Source organism: Emydura macquarii, unplaced genomic scaffold (assembly GCF_026122565.2).
Source record: "Emydura macquarii macquarii isolate MOO-44397 ecotype Brisbane River unplaced genomic scaffold, CSIRO-AGI_Emac_v2 contig_2417, whole genome shotgun sequence".
NCBI classification, from domain to species: Eukaryota; Metazoa; Chordata; order Testudines; family Chelidae; genus Emydura; species Emydura macquarii.
This window is the reverse complement of record NW_027132554.1, coordinates 4,289,223-4,315,830: the sequence shown is the minus strand read 5'-3', so window position 1 is coordinate 4,315,830 and position 26,608 is coordinate 4,289,223. Positions and strand designations below refer to the sequence as shown.

At 53.0% G+C, this 26,608-nt stretch overlaps 1 protein-coding gene across 1 annotated transcript; it reads left to right on the top strand.

The window, feature by feature from the left end:
* Positions 1-24,659, top strand: FBXW5 (F-box and WD repeat domain containing 5). Its single transcript, XM_067561586.1, has 9 exons — positions 1-71; positions 2,571-2,788; positions 6,019-6,176; positions 7,627-7,801; positions 8,276-8,424; positions 9,960-10,452; positions 19,711-19,858; positions 21,128-21,340; positions 22,086-24,659. Exons 2-9 carry the CDS (start codon positions 2,596-2,598, stop codon positions 22,330-22,332), a joined length of 1,776 nt encoding a protein of 591 aa, XP_067417687.1. The 5' UTR covers positions 1-71; positions 2,571-2,595; the 3' UTR covers positions 22,333-24,659.
* Positions 24,660-26,608: the final 1,949 nt, after the last annotated feature.

Here is a 26,608-nt window from a genome sequence, read left to right as displayed (position 1 = left end):
GGAAGCGAACGGCGAGAGGGCCGGAAGCGACTGCGGCGCGGCGAGGCGAGGCCTGGAGCAGTAGAGCTGAGGTGGGAGATTGCGGCGGGGGGACCCTTACCCGGGCGGGGCGCCTGCAGCTGGGGGGCGCTGGCTCGTGGCCGGGGCAGGGCTGGGGTCCCGCTGGCGCTGGCTGTGGCGGTGGGGGCTTGGGGCGGGCCTGCTAATAGAAGGGGGCAGGCGAGCCCCGCTGCCCCCGCCGTGCCCCCGCCCCGCGCCGTGCCCCCGGGGGGAGTCGCCCGCCCGCCCCGCATGGCCACGCGCGGTACGTGCCCGGCGCTGGCAGCACGCGGCGGCGGGGTTGATGTCTGGCCTGCCTCGCTCTCTGTGCGAGACATAGACCCGCCGGTCTGCGCCGGCGCTGGGAGCAGGGCTGCCCTGCCGTGGGCAAGGCGCTGCCCGCGGGGGCTTTTCACCACGCTCCGTTCAACCTGCGGTGGGGTTACTGCCCGAGCCGCGGTGCAGCTGAGGTGACGGGGAAGCGTGTGTCAGCCCCCAGCGGAGAGGTGGGCTCTGGGGCGCCTTCATCTTGCCCAGTCCGTGCAGTCTGCCTCTGGGATCATTAGCCTAGACAAATGGCACAGGAGGGGCTCTCTCTTTCCAGCTGTAGCCCAGCCCCAGGAGCAGTGCAGCCAGTCTGAGGTAGGGCGGGCGCACACAGTAGAGAAGGTGAGCTGTCACTGAGAACTAACTGCAGTTTCAAACTTTAGAGGGGCTGTTACTAGGTGTGAGTAAAAATGTGTGTGTTTACCCAGAGGGGTAGCCGTGTTAGTCTGTATACAGCAAAAACAACAAGAGTCCTGTAGCACCTTAAAGACGAACAGATTTCTGTGGGCATCAGCTTTCGTGGGATGCATCTGACGAAGTGGGTTGCAGCCCACAAAAGCTGATGCCCACAGAAATTTGTTAGTCTTTAAGATGCTACAGGACTCTTGTTGTTTTTGTGTGTAACCAGTTACTCCAGATTACAAAGAGTTCTCAGTTGGCTGCGGCCTTCTACAGTCCATATCGTTGTCTTTGAAATACAACTCTGGTCCATCAAGATGAAAGAGCAAAGAAGGAATATCATCAATGCAGGAGAGTAGAATTCAGAACTCCTTTGAGTTCTCTTCCTGGTTCTGCTACTAATTCACTGTGTGGCATTAGCCAAGTCACTGCTGTGTGCTTCAGTTTCCCCAGCTGTAAAATGGACATACCTGTCTCACAGGAGGGGGTGAGAGTTAATGAATGTTTGTAAAGGTGTTTGAGATCCCAAGATGAAAGGTGCTATAGGCATGCATAGTGTTATTAAAGTAAAGCAGATAATTGAAAAAGACTCAGGGCTTAACCCTCCTCCCGGTGAATTCAGTGGAAGCAGGATCAGACCCTAAATGTGAAGAAGTAGCAGCAAATTCTGACTACATGTGAGTATTCCATTGAAGTCACAGTCCACGATGAGCCATCAGCAGTGTTAAACCTGGAGCATCCTGAGTTAAAGGACTAGGTCTGTTAATCATCAGCAGTAGTAGGCCATGCGTCTTCTGTGGACCACCCAGAGAGCAAGACACACAGCACCCTTTACAAATGTGTTATATGTTACCTCCCCACAGGGTAAGCCTTTTGTGAGTGTCTGAGCTGTCCTAGAGTTCGGGTCTGTTTAGGTGCCAGTTCTATAATAGCTTCCACCTTGGGGCAATAGCTGGGGTTGAACCCAGGACATTCAGTGTCAAAACATAGACCCCTCCCTGGGGAGGGTATAGAACAAGGTTGTAAAGTGACAAGGTGGGTAAGGTAATATGCATTATTGGACCAACTTCTGTTGATGAGAGAGACAAGCTTTTGAGCCACACAGCTGTGTCTCGCTAATATCCTGGGACCAACACAGCTATAGCTGTGCTACAAGTTTGTAAAGTGACATGCATTACCACCCACACCTGGGGTGGCCCACACAGAGTGTAGCTGTCTGCCAGCTAATAGACCTTGTCCTTTATTGGAGTACTAGGGGTTGTGCTCTCATGCTGAAAGTCCCAGGTTCAAAGCTGCTGACAGCCTGTGCTTGGGGTCACTGTGTGTGCATGAATAAAGCTAGGCCTGTGTGTGAGCATTTGCAGGATAGGGGCATCTGTTTGGTGTGGCTGATCTCCCACATGTGAACAATTTCATAATAAATGTTAGTGTCTGTCTCAGTACTCTTATCTTTAAAGAGTTGCTACATTTAAAAAATAGAAGTTGAAAATTCATTGAGAAAGCATTTTCTGTTTGGAGACAAAAAATAGTAGAAAATCATTAAGGATCAAATGGAAGAGAATTTAAAAAAACCAAACCACAACACACCCAATATTGTTCTGGTATAAACACCAGTGACTGGCTATGTGAATTTGAAAAATCTCTCACCCATGTATGTGTTTGCTGCTGCCTGTAAAAAGCTGCTGTTACTTCCTTTATGACTCTGAATAACTTGCTCTGACAGGAGAATCTTGCAGGCCCCCAAACTGGGACGTTTCCACCTTCTGTGATGAGCAGACACCAAATTCTCCCGTGTTTGTTTTCAGAGCCCTTTGGTGACAGAATGACACTATGGATGTTGGGGGTAGTCCCCTTCTCCCAGACAGCATTCTTTATGAGATTTTCCTGTACCTGGACCACACAGACGTGCTCGCAGTGGGGTTGGTGTGTCAGCAGTGGCATGCGGTGGCCCGGGACGAATTCCTGTGGAAGGAGCTGTTCTATAGATACTACAAGGTCTCTCGGGAAGTGCCACGACATCCAGGTCTGGTATTTGTAACTACGTTTACTAAGTTCTCCATTTGGTACTGTTGGAAAGGGCTGGGTTAGCTGCCAGGTAGACCACAGTCCTGTTAATTCACAAAACAAACAGCATGGTCAGCGGCAGCAGCAGGAGTACAAGATTTCCTCCATGCAGCCCTGCCAGTGTGCTCCACCCTGACCTGTATGGACCCCATGTCTAACTGATGGGATTCTATAGGGGCCAATCCCTGGACTATCTAAGCACCCAGCTGCGTGAGGGACATGCAGCTCCCAGTGGATTATTTACTCCTTGGCTTCTTGGATAGCTCAGATGTGATATGGACACTTCTCCATGTTCAAGTGGACTGAAATCCCTAGTTCACGTCACATCAGCCATCAGATAGTGATCTAGAGGTGAAAGGATCTATTGCCCACCAGGCGCTGTTGAAAATTGTGGAATAGAATTTGCAGGAAATTCAGAGATTTGTTTTTTCCCCACCTCTTAAATTAAAGATTTGGCAATGCCTCTGCAGAATGACACTCGGCTTGTTACAGTGCTTAGAGCAGGGTGCTGGGTGGCTGTTGGCCCTTTAAAAAGGGAATAAGCAGGTAAAATGAAGCTCATGTTTATGGTTTTGTTGTGTTATGGCTGATCCGCTTTCAAGTGTGGGTCAGACTTGACCTTGGGGATCCATCCACACTGGGGAAAACAGCTTAGTAACAGTGACAATGATAGGCCCTGCATGGCCACTCTCTACTGGGGTTGAAAACCATTTGGCTGCCAGTGTAAATGGAAAAGCAGGGAAGGGACCAGTGTTTATCATGCTTTACAGAGATGTTAGAAGACATCAGATCTCTCACCAAAGGTGCTGGAAACAATTTGGCCTTGTCTAGGCTCGCACCCAAACATCTTCAAACACTGGTTGAGGACCGGCCAAGGAAGACCCCGGGCTAAGGACCATTGTTGCCACCAGGTCACTTTTCTAGTTTAGATGGACCTTTGTTGCTGAGAGGACTCGGGCTGGGCATCACCAAGGTGCCTACAAGTCCCTGGAGGGAGGCGAAGGCTTCATCCTGCCTCTGCAGCACCCTGCTCCTCTCCATGTAGCATGTACAGCAGTCAGTTCCAGTCACCATGAAAGAGAGTGGGCAGAGACAGAGAATGCCTGACCGCCTTCCAGCTGAGTGAGGCAGGAGAGTCCTGCTGTGAAGAGTGAGTGAGCAAAGAACCCATTCTCAGGGGAGGGAAAATAACAATGGCTGCAAAAATCCACTTGGCTTCAACTCTGCAGCCTTCAGGATGTGTAACTCCAGAGTGGGGCAGCTGCCTGTTATCTGGACCCTTAGTGACCTGGAGGTTTCCTGTGTCACTCGAGACCCTTGGCTAATGGGTTTTAGCTGTGACCTGCATAAATTAATCCAAAATGAGGGTGTGTTTAGTATTTCCAGGGTTGTTTTGTTTGACTCGTACATGTGCTCCTCTAATTCTTGTTTACTCTCTGACCACAGCTGGCAAACCTGTTTGTTAGGTGCTGTTCTCTCATTTGACCCACTAGTGCAGTAGAGTATGTCCAGGAATTTGGCTGGGTACTTTCCGTGTTCTCCAAGCAGGGGACTGAAAACAAAACAGCTGGAGCACTTGGTGTCCTGGCCTGTTTTGCTCTGTCCAGGTGACGTACCTGTGACAAGACACCGGTATCAAAGGACACCGCCAACAAAATTAATGGCTGAACTGGAGTTGCAAAGAGATCATACAAGTAGGGAACTGATGGAAAGGAGCAGACCCCCCCCCCACCTGACCCACCGTCTGATCAGTAGGTGGGTCTGCCTGCGTCAGGCTGCCTATGCTGACAAGGGGCTACAATCTCAGGGCTTCACTTCAAACCTAGGGAGGAGGAGCATGTCTGTAGACTCAGTAAATGGAATCCATGGGCTGCTGCTATTCGGGGCATTAGTGGAATTGCCAGGCCAGATCAGAGCTGTGACCCATCTAGCCCACTCTTCTGTCGAGCAGGGGCTGGGCCTCGGTACTACAGAGGAAAGTGGAAGACTCTCTTAATGAACAGTTGTGGAATATGCTGCCCATGAGTTTCTTTCTAGCCCTCAGTGGCTGCTTTATACCCTGCAGCAGGAGAGTTGATATTCCTAACTTTTGAACTTCCATCCAACATAACCATGGATGTTCTCATTACCCATATAAATGTCGAATCCTCTTCTGAATCCTTGGCCTCGTCGGCCCTCTTGTGACAGTGAGTTCTGCAGGCCAGTTTATTATGCATTTGTATATTAAAAAAAAAATCTTCCTTTTCAGTCTTAAATTTGTGGCCTTTCATTTTCACTAAATGTCCCCGGCTGTTGTATTCTGAGGGACTAAAGAAGAGCTGCTGATGTATTTTTGTACTTCTGTCACATCTCTTATCTAAATTAAACAGGTCCTCTTCTTTTCAATCTCACTTCATATTCAGTAGATGCTTGTTTGCAGCAACATCTTGTAAGAGCAACCGCCGCTTACAAGCAACATTTCCGCTGGGAACGCTTTCCCTACTGTGAATTGTCTACACTCTCCATAATAGCAAGAGCCGCTTAGGAGCAGCATAGCAAAAGGGCACCAATATGTTGTTACTAATGAGTGACTACTGTAGAAGCCTCTTCAGAGCACAGATCATTTCTGGACCTCTCATTGACAGAGGGACCAGAACAGAACTCAGCATTCCAGATGAGGATTTCCAATTGACATATATAACTGTAAGAAGAGCACTGTCTTGGATGGTTTAGACACAACAAATCCTGCATCTTGGCCGGGGGTTAGACTAGGTGACCCTTGTGGTCCCTTCTAACACCCTGGTTCTATGATTCTATGATGGTGTAATATTCTCACTAGCTTCTCTCCCATTCCTTACGCATCACAACATCTGATTTGCACCTTTGCCCACCGCTGAGCCCTGAGCCGCGGTTTTCATTGGGCTCTCCATAGTGATGCCCTGCATCTTGCTGTATGGTTACAGGTGGCTTAGAACCCAGCAATGTGTCCGAGTTAAAATCCTTCCAGTGTGTTTCCTTGTGTTTATTAAGCTGCATAGAGCAAATCTAAATAACAATGGCTGCGGCCATGGCAGGCTTGTCCACACTAGGGCTCCTGACGTTGCTAATGCTGGTGAGAAATCTTAAGTTCCTGGTATAGACAAGTCGTGGCTTTGTGGTGTCCACCTATGCTGAGCTTTGACTCCTCCCTCCTACCTGCCTGTGCTGCAGCTGCCGTTTCCTGGTGCGAGGAGTTCCAGAGGCTCTATGACACCATCCCCTGTGTTGAAGTGCAGACCCTGACGGAGCACAATGATCAAGTCTTACACCTCAGCTTCTCCCACACTGGCTACCTGTTTGCATCCTGCTCCAAGGACTGCACTGTGAAGGTAAAGGGCATGCAGCTCTTGCTCTGGAGGGTTTATTCACTCACCCAGGATGGGCCCCATTCAGTCTCCAGCTGGGAAAATCTTCCGTTGAGCTCTGATACGCTGACTCTCCCCCTCCGCCTCTGTGTCTAGAACTGTAAGGCCTTCCAGCCAGGAGCTGTGGGGAAGGATTCTGGGTCTGAAACGTCTTAGTGTCTATAAAGCACAGAAGGTTGTGAGTCCTGTGTGTGGGGCTTTGGGCCATCCGGAGTGCTCAGTCTGGCCCTTCTCCAACTGGCTGGTTATCCTTGTAACCTTCATTAGTCGAGCTCTTTTGTTCTCTTTTCAGGGCTTAGTGCAGTTTCATGGCTCACAGAGGTACATAGAAATCAGCAAAGGGGCGCAGATGTTCTGGAGGTTGTGGGCAGGTTGCATAGGGACGAGGGTGTGGCTGGGGAGTGAGGGAGAGTTGGAGGTGACTTTACAAAGCAGTCTCTAGATACACAGACTTTTAAGGCCAGAAGGGACCATTGTGATCAGCTAGTCTGACCCCCGGCGCATCGCAGGCCACAGACCCTCACCCGCGCCTCTTGTAACAGACCCCAATGCAGTTCCCTCTCCTGAGCTCTCTCTCACTGAGATTTCTGACCTAGGCCCAAGCCACGTGCTGTCATCCCAGCAGGGGGAATGAATGTGCAGGGCCTGGGAGAGTAGGAAGGGGACCAGTAAACAAATAGTGTGAACAGTTTTGTGGGCTCTGCTACTGACTCGCTGTCCCCTTGGGTGAGGCTCTTCCCCTCCTGTGCCTCATCTGGGGGCCCTGAGTGACATCCGACCTAGGCGAAAGCTGAGGCTGCTGCGGTTGCCAGTGGCAATGGGGAGGTTGGCGCAGTGGACACTAGTCGCTCTCTAGACACTGACTCGGTTCCCAGGAGCCCCGGCAGTCCTGGCAGATCGCAGTGACTGCTGCTAACCTAGCCTGAAGGGCCTTGTGGCCATCACCCATCCCCGAGTCACTGGTGCCCAGAGGCCCCGGTCAGGAAAGTGGCCTCACTGCTGGCTGCTGCACAGTCCAAAATGAGCCTGGTCCTGGGGCCCCTCCCCCAGCCATGGAGGCACCTGTCAAATGAACCCGGGGCCAAACCAGGCTGTCAGAGGAACAACTGGTCTGGGTGCGGCAAACCCTGGTCCTCTGAGGCTGAGGGAACGACCGTACCAAAGGTTCTTTCTCAGCAGTGCATGGGGAGGAAGGTGCAAAATTCATGGAGGAGCTTTAGTTCAGTGACTTTGCAAACCCTGCAATTCTCTCCCGAATGGCTTTCAGGCAGTGAGGCAGGGTTCGCACATTTCCATCGTTTGCTCCCCGGCGCCTGACTGGTGCTCTGTGAATCCTGGTCATCTAATGACAGATGCTCTGAGTGAAACTGTTTGCAGGCCACTTAACAGCCTGCCCTATCCCATTTGTCCTCAGATCTGGAACAACGAGCTGGGCATTTCTCTGCTCCACAGCTCCAACATGAGGCGGTACAACTGGAGCTACACCCAGTTCTCCCAGTTCAACTCCGATGACTCCCTCCTCCTGGTGTCAGGCGTCTTTGTGGGGCCTCGCAACTCCTCGTCAGGAGAGATTGCTGTCATTAGTCTGGGTAATGCTCATTTCATCTTGTATCATCCATGTTCCTGTGAGCACACACAGCTTTGCTGATGCACATCCCTCCTGCCGCTCCAGTCCAGGGACCCTGCTAATCGTACCTCCTGCTGTCTCTGTCCTGGGTTCCCTACCCAAGTGGAAGCTTCTTAAAGGGATGGATTGCCTCAACCTGTGGGCACCTGTTTAAATCAGTAATAGGACTCACTGAAGCAGGAAAGAGAGGCAGCCCCTATATGCCGTAGGGGAATACATTGATTGCTAGTTATGGTAGCACACTGATAGGTAGAGAATGATGGGAATCCTCACTGACAATCAGCTGTGAGAGGGACCAGTCATCTTCATGTCAGCTCTGCTTCAGGGATCAGCTGGGTCTCTGACTTCAATCCCTGTCCCAGAGGTCCTGTCTTTTGCTTCACTGGGGTCATATTTGTGGAGCTATATTATCCTCCCCCTTTCTCTTTCCTCACAGAAAACTTCACCCTCCTCTCCAGAGTGAGGAATAAACCCTATGACGTGTTTGGCTGCTGGCTGAATGAAACTAACTTGATTTCCGGCAACCTGCATCGAATTGGGCACATCACCTCCTGCTCTGTGCTGTGGCTGAACAATGCCTTCCAGGTGCGTCCCAGGGCCAGGCCTCTCCAGATCCTGGGTTGTTTAATAGTCCAGACAGTTCCCATCAGCTGGGTCTGGCATGTGAGACACTGAATCTCTGACTCTCTGTTGTCATGGCTGAAGCTCCTTCCTGAGGGCTGATGCCTGAGAGAACCCTGGGGTGCTGCCAACAGGGGTGAGGAATAGAGGAGTCTCCCATGTTCATGTCTTCTTTTCTGGGAGCAATTACAGGGATAGCATGAGCTTGGGAGAAGGTTGATGAGTGGGGGTCTGAGACTCATGGTGGACTTGACTCAACATGGCCCTCCCGGCACAACACCCATTGCAGTGGGCACTTCCCATGTGGCTCTGTGCTGTCTGCTTCCATGCGCTCCTGTCATGTTAATGTGGGTGGAGACTGGAGCCCAACACAGAACAATGGCCAATGGGTCTCATTTCAGACAGGAACAGAGGATGAGCCACAGTGGGCAGGTGAGTGAAGAGTCATTGGATTCCTTCAGGGTCTTGGACAGAGCTGGGTGCCTAGGGCTGCTGAAGTCTGGCACCTGTTGCCCACCTGCCATCATATCCAGGTGCTCGGCCTTATGGGATACCAGAGCTTGCGGGACAGGGAATTAACATGGCCACAGTTGGGCCAAAGAATCCTCCTTGCTAGAGCAATGGGGGAAGTGAATGTCATGTGACTTGTTGGAGGAAGCACTGTCTTGCACTTTTCAGGCTGTGAGTGAGGAGGATCTGAGCGCCAGTTCCTGCGCTGTCACGGACTCGCAGTGACCTGTGGAATTCACTTATCCACTGTGCCTCAGTTTCCTCATTGGTGACATAGGGAGATCAGGGTCATCCCGAGCCAGGAGTTAGACCCTGCAAGTCCTTTCTCTGCCATTAGACTGTGTTCCTTTTTTAGTGTGATTGCCGGTTTGCATGCTCAGGTAAGTATAGCACGTGTGTTTCACTGGCCCCTAAGTCAGTGCAGATTGCGAGATGGAGCAGCCGCAGGGTGGAGAAACTTCAGTGAAAGCCTCCCAAAGGAAGGAAATGGAGAGACAAAGTCTAGGAAGCGTGTTGATGCCTACATTCCTGCTCCTCGAATGGCCATCCGCTGGCCCGTGCCAGTCGTGCCGGACCTGTGGTCAGGATAGAAGCCTCCTTCCTGAACTTCTGTTTGTTAATGTTGGGCAGTGTCAGCTGGAGGGTTAAAGCTGGGGCTCAGCACTCCTGGCCTCTACTCCCAGCTCTGCCACTGTCTGGCTGTGTGATCCCAGGTAAGTCACTTTGGCTCTGTGCCTCAGTTTCCCCACCTGTAAGATGGGAACCGCTATGCTGGCCCATCTCCAGGGGGCTCCATTCGCTACCACGTATAAAATGCTTTGAGTCTCTGTTGAAAGAGCCTGAAGGGCACAGTGCAGTTCTGAGAGGACTTGGGGCTCCTGCGAAATCTGTTGTAGAAGTGTCAGTCCTGAGCCCTTTTGTGCTCCCAGGCGGGCACCGTTGGGTCACAATGAGAAGGCACCTGCTCACCCTCTCCCCTCTGTCAACAGGGCATAGAGTCTGAGAACGTGAACGTAGTGAAGAGACTGTTCAAAATCCAGAACCTGAACGCCAGCACCATCCGCACAGTGATGGTGGCAGACTGCAGCCGCTACGATGCTCCGGACCTGCTCCTAGACTACAAGGAGCAGCTGGCTGCTGCTGCCGCCTCTACCTGCCAGGTCTTCGATCTTGGCAGTGACAGTGAGGAAGAGGAGGTGAAGCCCAAGCAGAAAGTGATGCCAGAGCCAGTGGCGCAGAGGTTGCCGGACGGTGGGAGCAGGCCAGCAGAGGACGGGCTGCAGCAGTTCCTGGACGACATCCTCGAAGGCCACATGAGACCTGTTGTGACCGAGAGAGAGCTGGAGACGAAGGTGGCAGAGCTGCTTGCCAGGAACAGGACTAAACCACCTGAGCTAACCCAGCTTCCCATGGAGGGCAGCAACAAGAAGAAATACTTAATCTTCACCACAGGATGTCTCACCTACTCTCCACACCAGATAGGTAAGTTGCAGAGCCAGCCTTGCTCTGGCTCCTGCTGGGCTCTGACCTTCACAGCACAGTCTCTGGGATGAATCTGGGAATGACTGTCCACGTGCTAACTCACTGTAAGTTAACTGGGGTCTGGCCACCTCTTAGGACAGTGGATTTCTGTTCGGTGCCTGTTGTAGTTAAGGTTGCAAAACAGCTTCCCTTATAACCCCTTTCCAAAACACTTCCCAGCCGGCTGTATTTTTCCAGGCTTGGTCTCTGGTCAGAAGTGAAACTTTCTGGGAAGTTTGTGCAAAATCCTGTCGGCTGTTCTGAGATCAAAAAACCCAACTCTCTTGGATTTTTTAATAACAATAATCATAATCATAAAAGTCTAGCCACCCTTTTATTTAGTCACAGCCAGAGGAAAAATGTCTGGGTTTGAAATGTAAATCTTGTTGTGGCCATGGGCCTGTCTGGGGACTGGTGTCCTTGCTGGGTTTGATTTAAGACTCTGAGTGTCTGCAAACTGCATACAGCACAGCACAGATATTTTTCTTTTTCTTTAAGTGGTGCATAGAGCACTGCATGCATGTGCAACCAGTTATGGGAGCTCTTGGCAGAACTGGCTTGCCTGTTCTGACACCTACGAGGTCACTGATTCTCCCAGCTTGGCTTGTTGGGTAAATCTCATTGAGACTCAAGTCAGTTCAAGTTGGAAGAGGATCAGCTCAGTATCTAAGTGCTCAGACTTTGAGTGCATTAGGGCTTTGGACAGTCAGCCAATGCTCATTTTAAAGCATTCCCATAAACCACACTCTTGTAGAAAGTTCAGTGATTCCCAGCCCCTGCCCCATCCCTCACTGAGATGGAGCAGCAGCCACCACACTTGCTGGGGGGCTGGCAGCCAGAGTCCTAGGTGACTGCCTCTTTGGAAGAGGGCTTTCCCTCCACTCTTCGGTCCCCCTGCTGGACCCTTGCGTAGGAAGAGTCCTGTGGGGCTAGGGCAAAAGCTAGAGCTGTGAGGAGTGTCCCCACCAGGAAAGGGGTGGGGGGGACAGTTGATCTCCAACTTCTTTTGAAAAGGTTCCTAAGAAACAGAGCCCAAGGCCGAGGGGGAACAAGCAGCTATAGTACAAGCAGAAGGGGAGGAGAGGAATCTGCTCTGCATCTGTTGTGAAGCCACCAAGGTGAAGCGAGCTTTGCATCTTACTGCGCTCCCCTATGCAGCCTCCATCCCCTGCCACTGCTGCTGGAGCTCTCCTGAACCTGATCTGATCGTGTCTGTCTGAGCCATAGGGGAAGGCTGTAGAAACAGTTAAGAGGAGCCAGTTGGGAAATAATCTTTGATCATACAATGAAGAGTGACTCCTAATGCCTGATATACACAAGGGGCAGAGTTAAGATCAGGTGTTCAACCCTAGCCTGTGCATTTTGAGACTTTCCCTATGTACTGTAAATCATCATGTCCATCTCTAGATACCACCGCCACCACTACCAGCAGGGGGTCACTATCTGCCAGCAGCCTGGTGTTGGTGTTGATAAAAGTACAGCCCACATAAAGCAGGGCCCTGGTGGCTACAAGTCCCAGTACACCGTGCTCCATCTGGATGGGAGAGTCAGGTTCCTTGGCTCAAAGCTGAATATTGCATTCTGAGACCTGTAGTTTCCATAGGCTGAAGCACCATATTAAAAACGGAAGGTAAATGCAAATTACTTGCTGTCCTTGGGCTCCTGTAAAGCTGCCAGCATTGGCCCCTCTATGGGTCAAAGTGTTGTGCCTCTGAATTAAAGTGATTCCTTCACTTGGAGCTACTGCCTCCAGCAGAGAGCTGGATCTTCTAGCAGGGGCAAACCACTAGCTCCTTCCTCTCCCAGCAAGAGTCATCACAGAATGTTTGCTGATAGGTTTGTGTGTAGAACAGGCCTCCTGCATCTGCAACTCACTTACAGCATGCTTGGACCACATCGCTCCAATGGGTTGGGTGTGTCGTACACACCCCACTGCAGTGTCACTGATGCCCGTGAGAACAGTGTTCAGTCCTGCTACCAAGGGTCTCCGCCTCGCTCATCTGACCTGTGCTGCTCTCTGGAAGCTGCCTTGGTGGCAGCCCTTTCCTCCCAAGCTCGAGGATCTCTGTCAGACCTAGGTTTGAATCCAGGTAATGTGCTACTTCCTTAGTCTCATATTCAAATGAAACACATCACAAGAGCTAGGGGAAAAGGTCATCTCCTTTCCTTTCCCTGCTGGGATCCAGATGCAGCTGTGACTCGGGGTCTCTCTTACAGGTACTCAGCTGGGTCTCATTCTGGCTGCTGGGATGGATTTTCCCAGCCACCTCCCAGATAGACAGGGTCTGAAAGCTGGAATTCTTCTTTGAGTGCTTGCTCATGTCAATTCCAAGTAGGTGTGTGCATGCCGTGTACGCAGTTGTTGGAAAGTTTTTCCCCTAGCAGCACTTATCAGGTTGACCCAGGCTTCTATGGTGCCGTATATAGGACTCTGCTGACCTGCCGCTTCTTGAGTTCCTTCTTACCCCCCATGACAGTTGTTGGAGCTTCTTCTCTCTTGCTGTGATAAACGATCCCCCTAGTGATCTTCGTTTCACAGTTATCTGTAATAGTTGAAATAGAGTAGTTAGTAATTAGTAAGACTTCATAGTTAAGCTTCATTTTGGCGGTTCTCCCCCCCCCCCCCCCCTTCTTTTCTTTACCCTTCCCCGGGGAATCAGGGCATCCCCTGATCCCAGGGATTTAAGCCGTATGGGTCTTGCCGTCATTCAAGAGGGCAAGGTGGTGGTGAGGACCACATTACAAACTGCATTAGATGTGGCAGGTTCGGCCACAAGGACAGTGTCCTTCAGCAATTGCCATGAGGAGAAACTCATGTCTCCAGGTGTTCGGCCTCCCCCCGGGTGATGTCGTGGTGAGTATCTGTTATAGACCAGACCAGCAGGACGAGGTAGACGAGGCTTTCTTCAGTCAACAAGGGAAAGTTTCCAGTTCACAGGACCTGGTTCTCATGGGGGACTTCAATCACCCTGACATCTGCTGGGAGAGCAATACAACAGAGCACAGACAGTCCAGGACGTTTTTGGAGAGTGTTGCAGACAACTTCCTGGTGCAAGTGCTGGAGCAACCAACTAGGGGCCGTGCTCCTCTTGACCTGCTGCTCACAAACAGGGAAGATTTGGTAGGGGAAGTAGAAGTGGGTGGTAACCTAGACAGCAGTGACCATGAGATGGTCGAGTTCAGGATCCTGACAAAAGGAGAAAAGCAGGATACAGACCATGGACTTCAGAAAAGCGGACTTTGACTCCCTCAGGGAGCTGATGGGCAGGATCCCCTGGGAGGCTAATATGAGGGGAAAGGAATCCAAGAGAGCTGGCTGTATTTTAAAGAAACCTTATTGAGGGCGCAGGAACAAACCATCCCGATGTGCAGAAAGAATAGCAAATATGGTAGGCGTCCAGCTTAGCTTAACAAATAAGTCTTTGGTGAACTTAAACACAAAAAAGAAGCTTACAAGAAGTGGAAGCTTGGTCAGATGACTAGGGAGGATTATAAAAATACTGCTCGAGCATGCTGGAATGAAATCAGGAAGGCCAAAGCACAACTGGAGTTGCAGCTAGCAAGGGACGTGAAGGGGAACAAGAAGAGTTTCTACAGGTATGTTAACAACAAGAGGAAGATCAGGGAAAGTGTAGGCCCCTCACAGAATTGGGGGAGGCAACCTAGTGACAGAGGATGTGCAGAAAGCTGAGGTACTCAATGCCTTTTTTGCCTCTGTCTTCACAGACAAGGTCAGCTCCCAGACTACTGCACTGGGCAGCATAGAATGGGGGGGGGAGGAGGTGAACATCCCGCAGTGCTGAAGGAACAGGTTCAGGACTATTTAGAAAGATTGGACATACACAAGTCCATGCAGCCAAATGCAATGCACCCGAGGGTGCTGAGGGAGTTGGCTGCTGTGATTTCAGAGCCATTGGCTATTATCTTTGAAAGCTCGTGGCAATTGGGGGAGGTCCCCGATGATTGGAAAAAGGCAAATATAGTGCCCATCTTCAAGAAAGGGAAGAAAGAGGATCCAGGGAACTACAGGCCAGTCAGCCTCACCTCAATCCCTGGAAAAATCATAGAGCAGGTCCTCAAGGAATCCATTTTAAGGCACTTGGAAGAGAGGAAGATGATCAGGAACAGTCAACATGGATGCATCAAGGGCAAGTCATGCCTGACCAACCTGATTGCTTTCTATGATGAGGTGACTGGCTCTGTGGATGTGAGGAAAGCGGTGGACGTGATAGACCTTGACTTTAGCAAAGCTTTTGATATGGCCTCCCACAATATTCTTATCAGCAAGTTACAGAAGTATGGGTTGGGTGAATGAACTATAAGGTGGATAGAAAGTTGGCAGGATCGTCGGGCTCAATGTCTAGGTGGCAGCCAGTTAACAACCAACCAGGGGTTGGGGCTGGGGCCGGTTTTGTACAATATCTTCATTAATGATCTGGAGGATGGGGTAGATTGCACCCTCAGAAGTTTGCAGATGATACTAAACTGTGGGGAGTGGGAGATACCCTGGAAGGTAAGGATAGGATACAGAGTGACCTAGACAAATTGGAAAATTGGGCCAAAAAAAATCTGATGAGGTTCAACAAGGACAAGTGCAGAGTCCTGCACTTAGGATGGAAGAATCCCATGCACAGCTACAGACTGGGGGCCGACGGGCTAGGCAGCAGTTCTGCAGGAAAGGACCTGGGGTTACAGTGGACAAGATGCTGGATATGAGTCAGCAGTGTGCTCTTATTGCCAAGAAGGCTAACGTTGCATTATTGGGTTGCATTAGTAGGAGTATTGCTAACAGATCGAGGGAAGTGATTATTCCCCTATATTGGGCACTGGTGAGGCACATTTGGAGTACTGTGTCCCCCCACCCCCACTACAGAAAGGATGTGGACAAATTGGAGAGAGTCCAACAGAGGGCAATGAAAATGATTAGGGGGCTGGAGCACAAGACTTATGAAGAGAGGCTGAGGGAACTGGACTTGTTTAGTCTGCAGAAGAGAAGAGCGAGGGGGGATTTGATAGCAGCATTTAACTACCTGAAAGGAGGTCCAGGGAGGATGGAGCTAGGCTGTTCTCAGTGGTGACAGGTGACAGAACAAGGAGCAATGGTCTCAAGTTGCAGTGGGGGAGGTCTAGGTTGGATATTAGGAAAAAGTTTTTCACTAGGCGGATGGTGAAGCACTGGAATGGGTTACCTAGGGAGGTGGTGGAATCTTCATCCTTAGAGGTCTTTATGCTGCGGCTTGACAAAGCCCTGGCTGGGATGGTTTAGTTGGGATTGGTCCTGCAGGGGGTTGGATTAGATACCTCCTAAGGTTCCTTCCAACCCTCATCTTCTATAATTCTTTACAAGATGCTAACTTTACCAGTGTTATCATTATACTGTTGGTGTTGTTGCATTCTTAGGATGTGATTTTTGAAACCACTATGTGTGCTGTTTTGCCACTGACTGGTGGGAATTCGATAGCTACAAGATCAACCCCTTAGGATTTAAGCAAGACGAAAATCTGTTCTCTCGAATTTTCCCAATCTGCTTACAGGACGATAGTGTAATGGGAAATGTTGTTATGCAGCCCAGTCACAGAGAGTGATGGTTCCACTGTGGCATCCCAACTTAGAGCGTGGAAGCTTCATGGCTAAACACCATAAAATCTGCGTGATCGGAACCGGTCAGAAAGGGCTTCCTTGGCAGCAGGAAGCTATCCACTAGGGCCACGTACTTGGCCAAGTGTAAGAGATTCTCAGACTAGTCGTGCAGAAGGTACTCCCAGACACAGGTACCCCCTGGACACAGGTATCAGTATCCTCTATCTTGGACCGCTTGCTGCACCTGAAGCAGCTAAGCCTGGCAGTCTCATCACTAAAAGAACCCTTAGTGGCACTTAGCCACCCAATACCAGCCTGGGACCTCAACTTGGTGCTCTCCAGGCTGATGGGCCCTCCCTTTGAACCCTTAGCAACATGCTTCCTTCTCTATCTCTCATGGAAGGTGGCGTTCCTGGTGGTGATAAACTCAGCCAGGAGGATCTCTGAACTCAAAGCCCTGACTTTGTCTTTATGGAACACTGTATGGGGGTTCCAAGGTCCAGTTACACCCTCATCCAGCTTTCCTCCTGAAGTTGGTGTTCCAGTTTCATACAAGCCAGGACATTTTCCTCCCTGTATTTTCCCTTAAACCTCATGCTAATAATCAGGAAGGAAACCTCCATTCCCTAGAGGTCAGGAGGGCACTGGTGTTTTCCATTGAAAGGCCAAAACCATTTCACAGATCAGACCAACTCTTGGATGTGGTAGCAACCAGAATGAGAGGACTCCTGGTGTCCTCACACAGGATTTCATCATCACATCCTACATTAGGGTCTGTTAGGACCTGGCAAAAAGACCTGCCCCCGCTGTCATTCTACAAGGGTGCAGGCCTCCTCCGCAGCCTGCCTTGCTCATGGCCCTCCTCAGGAAATCTGCAGGGCAGCAGCATGGTCATCAGTCCACACGTTCACCTCACGCTCAGCCATAACTCAACAGCCCAACGCTGAGGGGACATTCGGCAAAGCAGCGATTCTGTGAACTCCGACCCCTCCTCCTGGGGCCAGCTTGGGAGTCACCTACGTGGAATCCACATGAGCAGCACGCAAAGAAAAGACGGTTTCCTATCTTTCGTAACTGTTCTTCGAGATGTATTGCTCATGTCCATTCCAAACCCCACCCGCCTGCCCCTCTGTCCGAGTCAACCAGCAAGAAGGAACTGAAGAGGTGGTGGGTCGACAGGGCCCTATATATGGCGTGTGAGACAGCAGGGCCAGAAAGCAGCAGGAGGGGGATCCTATTTGTAATCCAGGGAGTGGGTGGGCACAAACCTGACCATTGCTAAAGGCCCCTCCCCCAGCCTAAGGGGAGGAGTCACTGAGCCCAGGATGCAACTGATTACAGGGGACAACTAATGGAAAAAACAGGACAGAGCGTGAGGGTCAAAGGGTGAAACAGAGGGTACCAGAAGGGGGCACCGAGCAGAGGACCACAGACAGCGCCCACTGCTCCTGAAAGGCAGTGGGGGAGCCAGCGGACGCTGCCCAGAGGAACTCTGCCCGGATACGTGAATGGACAGAGGAACGGAAGTAGGCCCCACAGTCGCAGAACGTCCCCCAGCCAACCTCCTCTCCCTGGTCTTGTAGATGGCCTCTTTGGCCAGGGCTAGGAGAAGGTTGATGAGGAGGTCCCACGACTTCGTGGGGCCACGGATGGGGTGTGCGTAGGTGAACAGGTGTGGGGAGAAGTGCAGCCAGAACCTCAGCAGGAACCGGGTGAAGGGGAACGCTGGGCGGGAGGCTTCCCTGCCAAACCCCTGGCTCAAAGGTACAGAGGCCTGAGGGGGAAAGGACCCTGCCAAAAGGGGAGGAACGGGACTGAGAGACTCCCCCTGGCAGGAGGATTGGAGAAGTCTCTGCCCAGAGGAGAGGGGGTGCAGAACCCCAGAAGCTGAAAAGGCAGAGGGGGAAAGTAGCCCAGGGGAAAACTGCAGCTGGAAGCACTGAGCGCAGTGCCTAGCTGCTCTTATTAGGGCCCCTGGGCTGGGACCCGGAGTAGAGGACAGGCCTGGGTACCTCCCCCTTCCCCATTGGGCACTACAGAAACTGGGGCAAAAGGCGGCGCCCTGACCTTCCATGAGAAGGAAAAGCACAGGATCGACGGTAGCAGAGCTGGCGATAGTGGCACGACTCCAGGGGGTGCCTGGCTTGACCCGACGGTATTGCTCAGGGAGAATCTTTCCGAGCATGCGGCGTGCACAGCTGCTTGGCAGGGACACAAGTAACACGTCTCGAAGAGCAGTCACCGAAGGTAGGTGACCAGCTCTTCCACTGTCACGGTGCTGCGCTCCTGGGGTAAAACAGCCCTTGAGAACCTGTGCTGCCCCCTTGTGGTGTAGAGAAGCAACGCAGCCCATTCCTGTGACTCCTGCTGTCCTGCCCACAGGACACTGCGCTGTGAGCTGTGTCACTGGGGGATTGTAAATGGCCTTGATCGTCATGAAAATCAGCAGGCGCAGCCAGTGCCCCTCATTCAATAATAGCAGCTCTTCCAGGGCTCTTCAGCAGCAGATCCCAAAGCACTTTCCAGCCCCGGTCCCTGTCACCTCCACAGGGAGCAAACTAGACAAATGGCCTGAAAAGGCTGGGGAGTGGGGCACTGTCATGCTTCTCTGGGCTTCTCTACACACAAAATGCAGCCGTCGCGTCTCAGTGAAGCCACGACCTGCCGAGGGTCGGTCTCCACCTCCTGGAGCCCTTCCTGCTGACCTAGTGCTGTCTGCACCGGGGCTAGCTCACTGTAACTGCGACACCCCTAAGCAATGTGGTTACACTGATCGAATTTCCGAGTGTAGACTGGGCCTTTGTTTCTAGCAGGCCTGACGTGTGTTTGCCTGAAACCTGTCCGGGGTCACGTGATATTCCCAGGACTGATCAAGCTCTCTGCCGATAACTGCAAGGACTGGTGCTAGACCCTTAGCACAAAGTTTCTCTCTCGAGTGTTAGTTTAAAAAGGTGTAAACCAAACGTCTAATAGTCCGTTTCCCTCCCCGCCCCCCCCCCCTCGCCCATCTTCTCTGCATGCAGGGACTTGGCCTTGCCTGCTATCGTTGCCTTTTCAGGACACCTCTGAGAAATCTATCGCAAATGACTTCATTGTTCCTGGGCAGAGGGGAAGGGGTAGGGGCTGGGCGGTGGGGCATTGGCATTGGGTGTACTAGCACTGGGAGACCACCACTGTGATTAAGCAGATGGTTACAGTTAAACCTAGTGCCAAAGAGATTATAGCTGTTGAAGGGAAGAGCTTTTGGAATTGCTCTGCCTTTAAACGTGGGATTAAAGGCACTAAATACCCCATCCAAGCTGCAGCCATCACAGAGAAGGACACAAGTGATGCTTTGGTCTGGTGCCACAGGAATAGCCAGCAGGGGAGTGTGCTAAGGGACTGGAGCCCTGTACTGTGTCACGGCTCTGTCGTCACCTAAGCCTTGTCAGAACGGAGTCTGTTCCCAGTCATGATCCCCCAAATGGGCTTCCTCTCTCCTAGCAGCTTGTAATAAGATTTCAGAGGCACGCCTTGCTCTGGAGCCTGGGCAGCTCTCTTCAGTCCTGTGGCTATTGCATGTTACCTACAAATCAGGCAGCAGCATCGCCATGTTGCAGAGCGGACTAATCCCCCTTCCTGCCTCCCTTTCCCCTAAAGGAATTAAGCAGATCTTGCCTCATCAGATGACAACTGCTGGACCGGTGCTCGGGGAGGAGAGACGTTCAGATGAGTTCTTTGATTCGCTGGATCACGTCATTGATATCCACGGTCACATTATTGGGATGGGCCTCTCCCCTGACCACAGGTGGGTGTGGCAGGACGCAAGGCCAGCAAGCAGGGGCTCCACCGTGGGTATGGGGCTCCTGGCTGCCCACTGATCACTTTGAGGTGTGGTTAGTGAGTGGGGGTGAGGGGCTTCCAGAGCTTGGTGACTTCTATGAGAAGAGCACAGGGATTATCCCCTGCCCCTGTGGAATCATGAAGGCCTGTACATGGCAGAGTAGACGGGGCCTTGGTATTTGAGATCTCTTCTCCCAGCCTATAGCACAAAGTAAAGTGCACAGGACTTAGTGTGTCCATTAGAAAGAGGATGAGCTGAGCTGGCCTTGCTGGGGCTGTAAGCTGCCATCTGCAGCCTTGTGCAGAGGAATGCCTCCCTGCAGGCAAACGGCATGTGTGAGCTGTGCCACACCAGAGCTGCACTCAGAGGGCGCTGGACCCAGAGGAGTGTCAGTGACTCTGGTGTGTAATCGTGGTGGTGCTTCGCTCATGTGCACAGGGTTGAACTGGTCTCAGGAGCTGGGGTCAGGAAGGAATCCCACACTCAAGCAAGTGGAGGTGAGAGTCAGCTGGTGTAGCCTTCCTGACCGGTCTTTGCCAATGCAGGGGCCTGGGGAGCTTGGTCTCTCCTCTTGTCTTGCATGTTTCTGTTTCTAGCCTGAGTGGGTATATTCACCCTGCGGGGCTTTCCTGTGCGCTTCACAAAGGGGCATGGGACCTGGAGCCACCCAAGACGGGGGAAGGGCACTTGGTGTAGCATCCCTCCGGGGACCATGCATCTTGGCTGGAAGGGTTGGGAATGGAACGGGGACTAGGCAGCTGTGGATTCTGGTAAGTGCATGTGGGGGCTGTTTCCTATCTGTGCTCTGGCTCTAGCCGGGTCAGGCCCGCTGAGCAGCTGGCTCAGATTGGGGAACTTGGTGCATAAACTGACCTCTCCTGGAGTTTCCCAGCAGCTGGTACTTAGAGGCCCCCAGCAGGCACTTACGGTGGGGCTCTGTCGGGCGGACCTGAACAGGGATGGAAAAGGTCATTCAAATCCTACAAATAATTCCCATAATTGGGCTGTTTACAGAAACTCTAGCCAGAACCACTTCTCCAGCATGTCACCCAGACACAATGGCTGTGAGCGTGGGCCGGAGAGCCAGGCAGCGAACCCAGCCCAGTAACGTCTGAGCGCCTTTCTAGACAGGACAGTAATGCTGACAGAAAGTGACCCAGTAAAGCTGAGTTACTGGAGCCTCCATCTAGAGCAGTGACACAGCAGCACAACCTCTGCCCTCCTGTGCCCTAGGTACCTGTATGTGAACAGCCGGTCCTGGCCGCGGGACTGTGTGATCTCCGATCCCATGCAGCCACCCCCCATCGCAGAGGAGATTGACCTGCACGTGTTTGATCTGAAGACGATGAAGGAGGTGAAGCGAGCCCTGCGTGCACACCGGGCCTACACCCCCAACGATGAGTGCTTCTTCATCTTCCTTGATGTCAGCAGGGACTTCGTAGCCAGGTGCTCGGTGGGCCTCTTTCTCTTGGCCACAAAGCTGCTGGGAAGGGAGGAAGGGGAGAGAAGCCGAGTTCCTGACCCATGGACTGTGCTACTTGGGCCCCAGGGGGGTTGTAGAGCGTGGCCAATGCCCGAGCTGGGGTAGATTCTGCAGTCCAGGCCCAGCCTGAGGCGCTCTGGAGCAGCAGGTGGCAATTCCTGCAGCAGCAGGACTTCCCCGAAAGGCTGCAGGCTTGTACCAGTGGGACGCCTGCCAGTCACAGGCTGGGCGTCTGGGTAGCAGAGTCAGTATGTTACGCTGTCCCCATGCTCTTGATTTGACACTGCGGGACTGGGTGGGGGGGTTCTGGAGGATGGCATCTGGGGAGGGGAAAGTCAGCGCTTCTGGCAATTTGGGAATGTGGAAGGAGCATGTTGCAGGCCAGTTAACTCTGAACCCTAAAGATGCCCCTGGTGGGTGGCCATTGAAGTGAGCGGTGCAGTTTACACCTCAGCACTGCTGTGTGAGCCTGGCTGCAGCCCCGGCCAAACCCTGCCTCGATTACCCTGGGCTCCTGTTTGGAAAGGCTCGTCACAGCTGCGAGGGCTGGGCTGCTTGGATAACTGGTTCATGTAGTTTGGAGGTAACCCCGGGCCTTAGAGCAGAGACACCTGTTTCCTCCATACACGGGTGAGGTTTTCAGGGGAGGGGGTCGGCCCTTTCCTGCTGGCCGGGCTGGTTCTTACTGGTGTCTTCTGGCCAATGCAGCGGGGCAGAGGATCGTCATGGCTACATCTGGGACCGGCACTACAACATCTGCCTGGCCAAGCTGCAGCACGACGATGTGGTCAACTCCGTGGCATTCAGCCCCATGGAGCAGGAACTGCTCCTGACAGCCAGCGATGACACCACCATCAAAGTGTGGCGCTCTCCCCGCACCGTGCGCATCCGCCAGGCCAGGAGACCTCGGCCCAGGAAGCTGCTCTTTTCCTGGCTCATGAACCAGAAGAGCTGAACCAAACCATCTGCCTACGCTGCTGCCTCAGTCCAGCTGTGCCCTTCATGGTGCTTTGGGCAGTGGGAGGGGTGGTGGGCACCAGGCCCTGGAAGGATCCAACCGCTGTTAAAGTCCAACTCCCCCGGTACTGCATGGCTCACGCTGCCTGCCAGCTGGGGCTGGCATGGGTTGTGGTCTTGGCTCGTCCCTGCAGGGGAACCCCCCCGGTGTTGCACTGCTGGGGGTCACGCTGATCACAGCCACGCTTCGGTCACTGGTCAGCACAGACTGTGGCGGCTGGTTTTTGCATCAGTTTTTCATGAACTTGGGATCTAGCCTCACTGAGCTGCTGACTGCAAAGCATCGGCCCAAGGGAAGTAGGGCAGCGCTGCCCTGCCGTGGCGGGATGGGTCTGGTTTCATAGGTGTGTTGGGACAAACAGGCATCAATGAGCCTCTGCAGGAGACCCCAAATGCGAACTGGGGAGCTAGGGGACTTTGAAAAGAAGCTCTTGCTCTAAAAATGCAAAGCATCATGTAGCTGGGTGCTGGCTCGGCAGCACTGACGCTGCTGATGGCAGCTAGCGACAGTCTGACTTTGTGCCCTGCGTCTCCACCGTTGGGCTGCAGCCAGCACCAGGCAAGCTCCACGTCGCTGCTTTCCACAAGCTGGGAGCCGCTGGCTTCCACCCTGCGGCCGGGGAGAGCTGCGAGTCGCAAGGTGCAGGCGCCACTTCCTTGCTGAGCTGCTCGGTAACATGAAGAGGCTCCAGCGGCGTTGCTGGGTGTTCTCCAGGCAGTCCCTGCAGCGGTGGCCACAGAGCTCAGCGTAGGGGATGAGTCTGTGTGAATGTGGCTCGTGCTGGGCCAGTTGGGGACTCCTGGTACTGGCGCTGCAGGGGGCAGCACTGGGCTATCCCAGCTGACCCATGAACTGCTCACTAGCCACAGCTCCCGAACCCATGAGTCAGTATTTGTGTGCTGAATGCTGCACGCGGGGGCTCACTCAAGGCCCCTGGAGCTGCGTGGGCGAGGCAGCCTGGGGAAGGCTGAGGGGCTTTCTGAAGATACAGCTGGAGCTGATGGGAAATGAGTAGCAGTCACTTCCAGTAGCTGAGCCTGGCTCATTCTAAGCTGAGATCCCTCATGGGTGACGAGTTGCTTTTCATGGAGCATGGTGACTTAGAACTTGTTTTTGTCTTTGAAAACATTGCCCCGAGTATTTTAACTTGGTGTCTAAATCCACAGGCCTGGAGTTTTTAGGGGCTGATACCCTGCAGCTCCTATTGACTTCAAGGGGCAGGTCGCTCAGCAGCTTTGCACATAGTTGGCCTGAATTTTTAGGCAGTGGCTGTAATGTAAAAAACAGAAGGGGGGGTGGAGAATCTCACCCTAGCCCCTTTCAGATCATGCAGTGGCACAAGTAAAACTGAATGGAGCTTCTGCTTTCTGCTAGTCCTTGGAGCTGCAGGCTTCTGCACTGTGTGAATGCGTAGGGTTGAATTCCTCTTCTGGGGGCTGGTGAGATTAGTAAGGGTGTTGCTACCCACCCCACCCCCCCCACGCAGCAAGCTCTGAGGGCTTTCCCCACCCACTTCACACAACTGTGCAGTCCCAGTTCTGAAATTTGCCTTAAGGTCGTTAGCAGCAGTGACCGCCCCAGAGAGCAGGGTGGGTTTTTTCTGCAACTGGGGCCAAAGACCCGGCTGCTTCCTTGTGAGCTGTCTGCCCATTAACAAAACTAAATTAACTCACTCACCCTCAGCGGGTTTTTTAACAGCTTTGAGATTGCGTGAAGCCTTTTCGTGCTCTGCTTGGTTGGGCTTTAGCGCACACAACCCCACCAGCTCCGCCTCTGGGCAACCTGGCCCTGAGCAAAGCTAGGAGGTTTCCGTTTGTTCAAACAGTCTGCATCTCACCACAGCACTGAATAAATTGTCTGCTCTGCCAGCGCTGCAGCGTGGCTTCCTAGTCCACAGAATTCGAGCTAGAATGGGCCATCACATGGCTTCAGCTCCAGCCAAGGTGCAACCCCACAGATCTGTCTGACAAGCACTAGCCAGTAACTCGAGGACAGGGGGGAGGTCCCCTCGTATTTACTGCAGCAATTGCTACGTGGAGCCTTCCTTAGGAACCAAGGCTGGGAGCCACAAAGGACTGGGGCATAGCACTGCCTAGAAAAATCAGAGCAGTGTCGCTCCCCGGGATCCACAAAGCGTGGGTGAGGAACCCAGGCTCCCTCTCCCCGTTAACTAGAGCGATCGATGCACCCGCGGGGGGGTGCTGGATTTCTGGGGTATGGGTGTGCAGGGAACTCACCCTGGGTCTCTTCTATCCCAGCCACATGCACTAACCAGGTGGGGGAGGAGCAGCTGCTCCTCCTGCAGCCACGCAGACGGGGCTGGACTCCCCTGGGTGCTGGATTGCTGTGGCCCTCAGGCAGCAGCCAGGCCCCGAGGGAGCCAACAGGCCACACGTCCCACAGCTTGCGTTTAGCACCTTCGGTGTTTGTGTGCGTTGTGCCGATTGCCCGGGAGCCAAGACTGCGATTTTAGGCACCTAAGGAGAGAAGCGGGTGCTGCTGTGTGACCAGCAGGGAGGGCTGGCGCAGTGAGCGGGGTGGGGGAGCTGGGAGGCCTGAGGCACCGTAAGGGGCTGGGAGTCAGAGCTGTTCTGGCTCCCGCAGGGCCAGATGCATGACCTTGGGCTCTGCCTGCTTCCCTGGGTGAAGGGGACACGCACATCCCAGGCCCTGCAGGGCTGCTGAGGGGAGAGGGATGGCTTCTGGGTAGCACAGTCAGTATGTTGCTCCTTATTTCAAATTAAGTAACCTCGGCAGGACAGGGCCTGTAGCTGAACCGCTCCCAGCACCTCAGGGCCCTGCTGTGCTACTGGAGGCGGAAAGGGGGGAAGAGGCGTGTGTTCTTCAGCAGAGTAAATGGCTGGAGGGCCCAGCCCCCCTCATGCAGGAACTGGGGCTGCGTACCACAAGGCTCCTGCTGTCCAGGCCTGCAGCACCCGTGTCACAGAGCTGGGGCTGGGGCCCATTTCTTGCTGTCCAGCCTTCTCATCCGCTCCAATACTTTATTAACGGGCTCGCTCATACAACAGCACAGAGAAAAAGTCACTTCACATTTATAGCCTCTGACAATTTGCTCCTTAGAGGTTTCTTCAGCCCCAGCCAGGATGGGGCAGACCCTAGCACTCACTCCAGGGCAGGTGTTTCAAAGCTGCTAATGGAGGAAATATTGTTACAGGAACGAACATCATTTGCCAGCCAGGTCAGGCCCCTGAAAGAGACTCAGCAGCTCCCTAAAACAAAATGCATTTCCACACGTGCCCAACAACCTCCGCCCGTCTTCTAACCAAAGGTGGGCACACTGCACCGGAGCCATGGTGCAGATGTCAAACTCCATCTGTTGTAGCTACAGTTTGGGGGCAAGGAAATCTACGATGATGAACCTGGAGCCTCTCTTGTAGCTGTACATATAACCATGGGAAGGGTTGGGCAATCTTAATAGCAGGCAGCGTTCCCATGAGCCGCTCACACCACTGCCGTCCACAGGAAAGAAGTGTGCCAGTCCTCGGGGTAAAGCGCGCAGAGCAGAGCAGCAGCCGCTCATGCTCTGGCGCTGTAGTGCTAGCGCCACAACAGTCCCTCTCACCAAACTTGTTCCTTCAGCAGAAGGCCACATCCTCTTACCCTTGGCCCATACGCTGGTGCCTACAGGCAGCTGGGTTTCCACTGAGGCGCTCAGCACCTGGAACAGCTGAGCCACTCAGGCAGGAACCTGACCTGCACCCATTTGGGTTAACCTTGGGGGTGATTTGATTGCTTGGAAGTTTTGCTCCAAAGCAACCCTACCACAAACCCCCAGCACCGCTTCCTCTCCCCAGGGACGGGTCCTGGCCCAACGTTTCTTTCCCTCAGCTTGTGGGTAAAGAGCCTTGATTTTTACCAGACAGAATCTCCCCTGCATGGCATAGCAAAAGACTCACGTAAGTACCTACAGGGTGCTGGCCAGGCAGCTTTGCTGGTGTGGAACGGCCCGCTGGAGCTGTAATACATCTAGCCCCTGGCAGATGAGGGCTGCACGGGGAAGGAGCAGAGAAGGAGGGTTTTGTATGTGGTTAGGATCACCTGCGATCTCTGTTCTGGCTCTTCGCAAAGCAGCAGGTGCCCATGGCTGGCTCTGGGAGCTGCACGTACAGCACGTTAAGTTGGCATGCACAAAACAGCCCCGCAGCAGCTGCAGCAGCACAAGCCTTCGCTCCCTTCCACCCACCTGTCTGCA